General features: G+C 47.8%; 1 protein-coding gene across 1 annotated transcript in view; it reads left to right on the forward strand.

Moving 5' to 3' along the window:
- Positions 1-773: 773 nt before the first annotated feature.
- The window catches only part of TMEM108 (transmembrane protein 108), a gene marked incomplete at its 3' end in the record, with an annotated part of 17,726 nt that continues 7,809 nt past the window's right edge, over positions 774-10,690 (forward strand). The window contains exons 1-2 of the mRNA XM_010149561.1: positions 774-936; positions 6,928-8,040. Coding sequence (XP_010147863.1) covers positions 924-936; positions 6,928-8,040 — 1,126 coding nt within the window. The remainder of the gene's footprint in view (positions 937-6,927; positions 8,041-10,690) is intronic.

The following is a 10,690-nucleotide window of genomic DNA, read 5'->3' on the forward strand; positions in this document are numbered from 1 at the left end:
CATGTTATTCTCTTACCATTTCCCTGTGCCTTTCGAGGGAATGGTAGTTGGTTGTGGTGGGCACGTTTTTTTGCTCTTTGGGCAGTGCGTTATTCCAGACACCCAGCTGTGCTAGAGAGAGAGAAACAGAAAAAAGGAAGAAAAGAAAGAAGGGAGGCAGGATTATGGCTTTAGGAATCACAAGGTCTGTGGACTTCTTTATAGTTACAAGGTAAAAAATGCCCAATCACCTCTGAGGAGTGAAGAAATAAAATACAGAACATGCATTTTGATGCCAGGGAAGGAGAAGGAAAGAAGAAGGCGGCTTACTCATTCCGCATATTTTCTTCTGATAGGAGTATTAATATCATTAGAGATAATTGAATGAAGTGGAAAGTCTGGTGGAGGTACAGAAGCAGGAGGTAGATCTGTAAAATCCATCCACACACAGAAAGCTAAACGCTGCGCTGAAGGGAGGGCACTCTGCCTTGAAATAGGGACTGAACAGCCTCCAAGGGCGTGCAGCTGGGGTGCTCGTTGCTGTTTTGTTCCCAGAAAACGAGAACTGCCAGCAATCCTCTGGCATCTGAATAGACCCGTGACAGACAAACTGTATCTGGACTCGATGGGAAACCAAGCTAGAATACCAAGCAGCCCTTCGATCCGCTGGCAGAGGGGGGGACCGGCTCAGTAAGTAATCTCGCCTTGCAGTGGCAAAGGTACTCCATAAAGGAGCGAGCCCTCTCGCTGCACAGCCCTGCAAGACACGCCTGCCTGGGCTGTCTCTGTCCTCATTCCTCCAAACCACTTCCAACAATAACAGCAACTCCTGCGTGCAGCTGCCTCGTTAGGGAGGAGATGTATTTCTTCCTTTCTCTGCTGGGGGATGAAGCTTCCAAATCTGTGTGATGTGAGCAGGTGAGGATGTCTGCTGACAAGTCCAAATGATATTTTCAGGTAAGTGATTACCTTGAACAGGAAGCTAGAGTCAGGCTCTTGCTTTTTATTACCCTCCTCTCAGTAATTACTGTTGTCCTAGATTGTCTCTAAGCCTTTTCACAAGGTTTAACAGCTCGGATGTCTGTATATATTTAGCTGGATAAGTGATGTGAAGCATTTCTAAAGCACCTATTCCCATAGTGTCTGTCAGTCTCTAGAGCAGCGTGCGACTGAATTGGGAGCTGCTTGCTCTGTGCCTACGTGACTCTGTCCTGTGTGTATCACCCATTGTTTAACTCCCCAGAGGACCAGAAATGCATTTGGATTTACGAGCTCACTCTCTCGAAGTCTGGGATAGAAGTGCATCTTAGAGGCAGTAATAGTGTTCTGCAGTGGTTTTGTGCTGTTAAAGGACTGGGACATCTTGCAACACAAAAACTGTAGCTGCCGTTCCTGTTGTTGCACAGGGAGTGTCAGCAAGTACAGCTTAATTTGTGTTTGTACGTGTGATCTCCAGAGTTTCTCCTGATGCTGGTTTATACTCTCTGTGCCTCATTCCCTGCATTTTACCCAATACCTTGTGTATTGGAGTTGGGGGAGATCACCCTGTCTAATACTTCTAAGGGAAAACAGTAACTTGTAAGTTAATATCTGGGAGTTCTGTCATGACAGCCGCTGATAGGCAGGGAAGAGAAATTTTCTATGCAGAGTAAGCTACTTTTTTCCCCTCAGTTCTACCACCAATCATGGAGACGAAATTTGCTTAACTCTTTGTTTGTACAAAGGCTGCTGTATTGTGAGTGAAAATTACATTGCTTTGAGAGATTATAAAGAAGTTACAATAACAAAAACAACCATAACAAGAGTAATAAAATATAGTTTTTGCGCAGTTTCCATCTATTAAACATTCCTTCTGCTCCCTGTAACGTTTTGGGTTTGCTGAGAGACACATGAGAAGTCAACAGTGTCGTACAGAAAGCTTTCATTACAGTAACCTCGCTGTTGCTTTGAACAGGTTTTGCACAACCTTCTCTCACTGTTACTAAGTCAGGACTGTTAGAAGCACAGAGAGGCTTCAGCATCCCGTACGCTGCCCGTGTGCAGCCAAGCCCTGGGTCTGTAGATAATGGGTCCTTTGTAGGACGGCTCCCTTTGCTTCCCTTGCCTACGGCAGTCTGAAATAACAAGTCCAGCAGTAGGTCTCTGCACAAAAAGCTCTTCCTGACTCGCTAGAGCAAAAATGTTTGCCAAGTACTGCCCAGGGTGGCTCTGTTTGACTTGCACAAGGTCCGAGGTAGCAGGGGCTGGAAGGGGTCAAACGCCAGGCTGAGCTCGTTGTACATATTCGCTTGCTGTAGAAAATGTGAATGTGCAGCTCAAAAGTTTCCACTGGATCTCTGGCGATTAGGACTTGGTCCAAAGCTCGCTGAAGTCACTGGGAACCTTTCCACAGGCTTTAGATCAGAAGTTACATAAGTTTGTGTTGTTCAAATGGGGTGCCCCGGGGAGGCTGAACGTGTGAGCTGACTCGACAGCCTCTCTGCCAGGTCATGCAAAAAGGCTGTTCTCGAAGTGCCCATGAAGTGTCCTGTGCAGCACCAGGCGGTATTAACTCCCAGATGAATCCTTGTAACGTTGTCCCACGCCAGGATGTGGGCTCCTAGGAGGGGCTCCCAAGATAAAACAGTCAAAGAACGTCAGCTACTGGGGCCAAATAGCTTTGTTTTTCTGGTCTGGAGGGAGGCAGTTCTGCCTCCTGTGAGCAAATAAAAGGACCATGAGGACATTCCCAAGTGGAAGGACCCTGCAGATTTCATAACAGTCCAGGAAAGCAGAATATTCCTAACTCCTGACTTTAATGAGACTTGCTGAGGACATCAACTGCATTCTTTTAAAACACTGCTGTAAAGGAACTCCTTCATTTTCTTCCCGTACACAACTGTACACACCATTTCTGGACTCCTTGTGTGGGCGTGCGGTGGGAAGAAGCACTGCAGGGACATCCTGTTGAGATTTGAACCATTGCACCATGTTGTCAGGAAGGAGTTTTTATCACTAAATGCACATCAGCACCCTCTGTGTAGACTCTGCTGTCACTTTGCTGTGCTTTGTCCTGGAGTTAATTTTGTACTTAATATTCCCTTCCTGGTGCACTGTACAAGACACAGGATGACACGGTTCACACCACAGAGTCATCAGGTCAATCAGCCTTCTGATTAGGGTTGAATGGTTTTAATGAAGTCGTAAAATTAGACTCCAAAAGCAGGAATTTGACACAGAGTATTTAGAAGCCAAGCCAGTCTGACCCCTTCTGAGCATGAGCTCCTATACCTTAGAAATGGCCCCTTATGAAAAAACTTAATGGTGTGAACTGATTTTTGAAAATATAATTTATATTATCATTTGCTATAATGTGCTTACATCAGTCTGCATTACCTTTATGCCAGCAGACAGTAAGGACTGCCAGTCCTTACCCCAAAGGGCTCACACTCTAAGTAATATCAGTCCTGAGAGTCTTAGGCAGCCAAAAGTGAAGGATTTTGGCTAAGAGCTGCAAGACTGCACTTTGAACTGAACAAGAGCATCTGCTGTATACTAACTCATCTGGGATATCAAAACTTTGGCCATGACAACTTGACAGCAACCGGAAGGTTTTCTTTCAGGGGTAGTCTGATTGAGGGTAAGTCGAGGCCATGGGGGACGGTTAGCATCGTACCCGCTGTGCCTCTTCTCTCAGTGCGGGTATGTTTGTGAAGCAGGTCAGAGGTTGGGAAGACATTTGAAGGGGTTGGTTAAGTTCATTCCTGTGACAAATCCCTCCTGCGCCTTAGTATAGAAATTCAGAACAGCTTTTTCCTAGGCTTAAGCCAAAGTTGCCAAACTGGGCAGTCTAATACCAGGGACCTTAGTAGGAGTCCCCCTTCGTAAGACATTGCATATCCTCAAGTGATAGAAAAGCCTCTGGGCAATCAGGTCACTGCAAATCCAGCCAGAGCGTGCTTAGGTGATGATGCAGAGCATCTGAAAATACCAATTCCAGCTTTACTTTCCAGTTGGCTGTTGCTCAGTTATAAAGCAAATTAATGCTACTTAAAAGAGCCAGCAAAGCCCACTATGAAGTCCTTATTATCAGCTGGTTCTCCCTAAATATTCAGCACTGGCTGGTTTTACTATGATCTACTAAGCTGAATGTTTTTTTCAGTAGTTAGGGGCACAGATTAGCTCTGGTTGTCACTGAAGGAGTTACTGTGGTCCATTTCACCCATAAAAATAAGTCCTAAGAAGCCGTAGCTTATGGGGCCACGGGGGCTCCATAAGACGCTGTTAAAGGGAGCCTAGTAGATGAGCAAAACCTGACTGCCAAATGTCATGGGGGTTATTGTTTCGTGTCAGATAAATTACTTCTGACGCAGTATTTCCTTTGAATAGTTATTCATACTTTACAAGCCACCCAAAGGTACTAGCTAAGTGCCTCTGGCTTCCTGTGCCTGACGTGTGGTGACCTGCTACCATAACAGATTGCCCCAGGGAGATTATAAATCTTTATTGCAGCAAGCTTCTGATGTACCAGTATTTCAAGAAGTGGAAATGGGTATGAGGTAGGTTTTTAGCCAAAGATCAGGGTTCTAACCCCAGGCCACAATATGCAGGAAAGCTGACAACTTCCTTATTCCTTAAGGTATATCCTGGAGAAAAACATTAACCCAAGAGAGATGTTCTTCTGTGCGTGAGATGTGAGAGAAAGTACTTACACAAAGAGCATCCAAAAATTCTAGCAGGCATTACAATCATCATAAACTAGTATCTCATAAGATCTGGCAGTGCACTTTATCGTGTGTGCTCAGAACAGCAGGCCTAAAGTTTCCTGAACCGTTATCTCCACACACCAAATCCAAAATAAATCACCATCCTTTCCTCTTTGAATTTGTTCTGTGGCAGCAACTTGTCTTGGCATGAAATATTAGCCATATGGACACTAGAATATCTGCTTTGACCTTGACCTCAGGATAAGTACTGCCAAAAATGTGAAGATAACTTCTGCCTTTCATTTCCAAGAGTGATGCTCCACAAGTGTAGCACAACCTGCTATCCTGGTTGCATCTCAGCATACCGAATACGGGCTTTTCTTGGACTAGGTGTTCTGCTGAAAGCATATGGTCTGCGGCAGACTAGGAACTGGGGAGCAGTATCCCCGATGATAGTTTATTTGTTGGAGATATTTATTTCAGAAATCAAAAAAATACGAGCTAATTTTAGCATCAGGCAGCAGAAAGTGCATTGCTTGTAGTTGGCTCTCACGGTGTTAACCAGTCGGTGTTTTCAGCTGCTGGGTACTCCGAGAAGTAACAGGAGGCTGCTGGGGGCAAGATGAGGTGAACTGTGTCTGTTGCAGAGATCTGCACAGCTCCGGTTCAGAAATGATGGTTGGTGATCTAAGGGGAGCATTTAGCTGAGAAAGAGGAATGGGTACTGCTCCTTTGGTGACCTTTTGCTACGTGTAATTGCACTGCTTGCGAAGGAGTGTGAACGACGCACAGGATTCGAAATGAACTTATTTCCTGGCATTGGCATCTGCCCAACGGGCAACAGAGCTTTAGGGCCCAGTGGACACCTATTCATAGATCTTCTGTCGTTTTCCCAAGTCTTCCTTTCCTTCTGGTGCCCATAACAGATATTCCCAAGTAGGGTAGAACTGGATGGCATAACGATGCTCACAGAGAAAGCTGGCAAGCCTGGGAAGGGCGAAGGGGGCAGGAAGATACCCCACAGTCTTGGCTGGAAGGGGATCATTACCCAGTTCCTGCAGCTTTGACGAACTCGTCTCCCTGATTCGTTCAGACCGTGACAACGTTTTTCACCTTGACACGGCTGGTTGAAATGCACACCAGCACGGTGCTAATGGTGCCATCTGATGATGCTCGGTGGACTGTGCAAAATGGATTTATTCCATGTGCTTCCTAGTGGGCAGAGATCCACGTTACACTGGACAGCATCAACATAGGGAAATGGTGACGTGTGATTGATGTGGTCCCTGCAGGTCATGCTAACTCACGGTGTATTAGCCCTGCGTCCCGAGAAGGCTTATGCTGCTGCAGCTGCCCACGTCCATTATCTGGACTAGGAATAAAGGGAAGAATTGATGTTCCCAGCAGTGTGAATCTGGCAGCTCATGAAATGATGTGCGCTACAGAGGGTGGCGGGAGGCAAATTTCACACAATCCGGTCCTGCTGCACGTGTGAGCTGGCACAGGTTACCACCGAACGTTTGTATATGGGTGCCGAGGGCGGTTGTGTTCGATTGGGTCAGACCCCTAATAATCAAGCGGCTTTTTTAAATGGCTGTGACAGCTCTGTTTTCTTGTTCTTTTTTAACATTTAGAGATTTTCCACATCTCATACTCTAAAATAAGTGACTAGATTTCTCCAAAATTGCTGAGTAAAGGACAGCATTTATAACCCAGGGACCCCTCTCATCAGACATCCCTTCTTGGCCTAATTTTTGGCAAGGGCTAAGCAGCTGTTTTCTCAAAAAACAGATTGCTTAATGGCATCCAAGACTGGAAGCAGCCAAATTTAAGATTTTGCAGCCAAAAGAATGAGCAGAATGAAGTTCCCCATAACAATGCGGACATCCATCTGGAGGCCTCCTGGCCAAAACAAAAATAAAAATGTCTTTTGTTTCTACCCCTAAAGCTTCTACAGGGAAATCACCTGCCTATGGCACTTTAAAGCACTATCCTGAGTCCATACTTCAAGCTCCTCTCTCCCATTGCCGCAGATGTTCACCACAACCTTCCTATTCCCACCTCACCACTCCCACGGGGCCACTGCAGCCCCTGCAAGTTTTCCTTTCTCTTCCTACTTTCCCAGAGAGGCTGACCAAGTTGGATGCTAACTCTTCTGTCCCTGTGCAGAACATGGAAGGGATTCCTTTGCGCAAGCTGTGCCGTTTCCTGTCCACTAGTCCCTCCCTGGTATCTCACCCTTTCTCTCTGTTTTTCCTTCCAGGTGTTCTACTGATTTTGGCACTGACAGAAGAGCTGGTGTTTTCTGTTCAGGTACTGTCTCCCACTGCCTCCTCCTCTCAGGGCTTCCCGATGGACACTACCACTGTCACAGCCATGGGAACAACACCTCGCCACAAAGACCGCCACGTGGCCGAGCCCCTTCCCACGTCCACTCACGCCATCCCCCATCCCGTCAGCGTGGCGGAGAAAGCCCCTTCCACCGGGCAAAAGGAAGCGAGCGGCCCCCGTGGCGGCGAAAAGGAAACGTATCATTTGTACAACCAGAGTGCTTTGTACTCGGGACAGACTCGCCCCAAGGGGAAAATATTCCAGGTTTTCAAAGGCAACTTCACGGAGTCCTCAGAGCCTTACCTAAAGACGACCCTGCACTCTCCCTTCCCTACCCTGAGGAGCCCTTTCACAGACCACCCGTTTCAGTCCCAGACACCAGCCTCCAGCGACCCCAATGGCACAGGGCTGGCAAGAACTACGCACTCAGACCCTTCTTCCCACCGCAACGCCTCGGGAAGCCTTAGGGAAGCACAGCGAGGGGATGGGGCCGAGCTAGTGGTACAGGAGGCAGATTTTGCCACCACAACTGCTGGACCATCAACTGATCCTGAAGCAGTGTCGGTGCCTTTTAAACCCACCCGCTACGGCGTATGGGATATGCTGAGCAAAAACAGCTCCTGGGTAACCTTGAATCTCAGTACAAATGTCCCTCTGTTTGCTGGCCCTGGATCTGCAACGGCAGCAGCGGGTCACTCTGTTCAGACCAGTTTTGACGTCGGTGTCTCCTCCCCGGCAGCGGGAGACCCCAAGGAACCAGCGCCAACGCAGCGCGGCGCAGTGACTAACGCGACCTTGCTGGGCAGCGCTCTCTCCGCAGCGCCCGCCACGAGGTTGTCCAGCTCCGTTTCCACAGCTGGCTCCACTGCCACTGGGAACTTCCTAAACAGACTGGTTCCTGCTGGGACCTGGAAACCTGGGGTGCAAGGAAATATCTCCCATGTCACTGAGGGGGACAAACCCCAGCACAGAGCAACCATCTGTCTCAGCAAGATGGACATTGCCTGGATCATTCTGGCCATCAGCGTACCTATATCCTCATGTTGTAAGTTAACTGCAGCTTTATTTTTCTTTCCTTTGCTCTTCCTTAAAATTCAGATGATTCAAGGACCAGGTGGAGAACTTGAGATGGATGAGAAGCAATCACTAGGCAGTTAACACATTCACCAGCCAAAGTGCTTAGCTCCAAAATGCAGGGCTATCATGTTTGCACTCAAAGCATACTCGCTCTGTTGCTATTAGAAATAGCGTTGTCTTTTTGGGCCCAGCATTTGAGGGTGTAACACAAGGCAGAGAAAGTCTAGAAGGCGAAGCAACTTTAATTCAAGGTGTTGAAAGCTGGTGGCCAAGACCTGTACAAGTTTTTACTGTAGGAACCACTATGTTCTGCTCTGGAATTGGGTTTAAAAAGCCCACTGCTAACCCAAAAGATTAATGACAGTTGTAATGACTGTTACTTCAGGAAACGCCAGTTTTCCAGCACAGTAAAATATTCCGTTGTAGGCAGTTTGTGACCTGTCAGATTTTAAACCAAATTGCTGGTTTCCTCCATTTCAATTCCAACTTTACAGCTGCCAAGGGAGCAGGAAGAGATTGAAATCCTGACACCAGGAGTCAGCCACCTGCGGGACCAGGGCAGGTCAAGTTCCCAGAGCTGGCACAGGGTCTCATCATTTGACTCAGTTACAAAAAAACACATGAGAAATTAGGAGGAAGCTTGTGAGTGGATGCCGGGGTGTCCCTTGCTGAGCTGGGTGATATTGGCAAGGTGGGACAGCATCTTCTCTGGGGTTTCACTGTGCGGGGTGTGATTATGCTGATCTGCCTGGAGCGAAGCAAAACCCAAACATTTCCTAGCCTTTGCTGCATGAGGAAACAAAAGGGTAGCCGCCAGCAATATTGAGTGTTAATTCTGTTATTTACATCTACGAGCCATACTGAGGACAAGGCTGGGGGAGGTGGCCGAGCCAGTCTCACACACAGCTTACTCCTGCCAAGAAGGACAGTGCTGCTCTCCTCTGCCCCCTCTGAGGCACAGCCCCTCTCCTCTGCCTGGGCCTGACCCGCCACCTCCCTGAGCCACTTTCACATCGCTGAAGCGGTCGAAAAATACTCACTTTGCCCTTTGCTCCTTTCTGCCCACCCGGTGAGCTGAATCGGCTCCCCGCAGGGTCAGGTCAGCCAAGGCTTGGGGCGGATGGGGCTGCAGGGGTACACAACCGGAGAGGGAGCCGCACTGGTCGTTTCAGCAGATGCAAATTAGTGGGTTGGCTCAGCATATCTGTTAAATTTGTACCTCTGGGACCACTGCTTCTGCTAATGCCAGTGTGGTTAAAACCGTGAGTGAGAACAAAGCTTAAGCCTAAAAGAGGGACAGTCAAAGAGAAACCAAAGCAGAAGTGTGCATACGTACGTCTGCAAAAGATGGAGAGAGGCGTAGCAAGCACGTGGTGAGAAGCAGCGATATTTGATGATTTGATGAACAGTGCCTTGTCTATCAGTCAGTAGAAACAGAGGATCAAATAAATTCTTCCAATCATTATGGGCCAATATTCACAAAGAAAACTGATCTGGATAGAAAGTGTCTAAATACAAAACAAAATACAACACCGTACAGCACAAGCATAGGAAGCATAACCAGAGTGTAAACTGGTGTATGCCTTCGCCTGCAGTGTCTCATATATGAGCTAATAACTAATGGCAGTTGTTAATCATAGAATCATAGAATCACAGACTGGTTTGGGGTGGGAGGGACCTTAAAGACCATCTAGTTCCACCCCCCCTGCCATGGGCAGGAACCCCTTCCACTAGACCAGGTTGCTCAAAGCCTCATCCAGCCTGGCCTTGAACACTTCCAGGGATGGGGCATCCACAGCTTCTCTGGGCAACCTGTTCCAGTGCCTCACCACCCTCTCTGGGAAGAACTTCTTCCTGATATCCACTCTAAACCTCCCCACTTTCAATTGAAACCCGTTACCCCTTGTCCTGTCACTACAGACCCTTGTAAAAAGTCCCCCCCAGCTTCCTTGTAGCCCCTTCAGGCACTGGAAGGTGCTATAAGGTCTCCCCGGAGCCTTCTCTTCTCCAGGCTGAACAAGCCCAACTCTCTCAGCCTTTAATAATATGGAGCATGTGTTGGCAGGAATTTTAACCCACTATTCATTAAACAGTGGTGGTAAAGCTTTCGTTCTTATCGCATGTGCCAAAGAGTATGTGTTCGTGTGACTGTGCCTGTTCTGTTTTCTTGTATTTGTTAAGCTATAATTTTTTTTTTAAAAGGCAAGTTCTGTTTTGTAAGTTATCTATACCAGCTCGAATTCAACTGAGTGTTTAAATGATTCAATTATTTAAGTCCTGCTTTCAGGACCAGATTTCTGAGGATGAGCTTCAGTGGGACTCTCCTTTTCAAAATCTGGGGACGCTCAGACATCTTTCCGAGCTGAAATGAATGGCAGGCAGTCAGGGCTGTGGGGCGAACAGTGCGGGTGTGCGAAGGGGACTGTCGCCACCTCCCGGGCACAGGCGCCTGCAGCTGGGACAGCAGGCCCGGCGCTGGCACTGCTGGTCAGGAGGGGGCTGGTGACAGGAGAGGGATGAAGAACACGACTCCATTTGGAGTCGTTTCATCTCCAAGGGTTGACAGAGCTTTCCGTGAGAGGCTCGCACAGGTGATGTGGGCACACACTGGGAACACT

Source organism: Eurypyga helias, unplaced genomic scaffold, assembly GCF_000690775.1.
Source record: "Eurypyga helias isolate BGI_N326 unplaced genomic scaffold, ASM69077v1 scaffold33253, whole genome shotgun sequence".
Taxonomy (NCBI): domain Eukaryota; kingdom Metazoa; phylum Chordata; class Aves; order Eurypygiformes; family Eurypygidae; genus Eurypyga; species Eurypyga helias.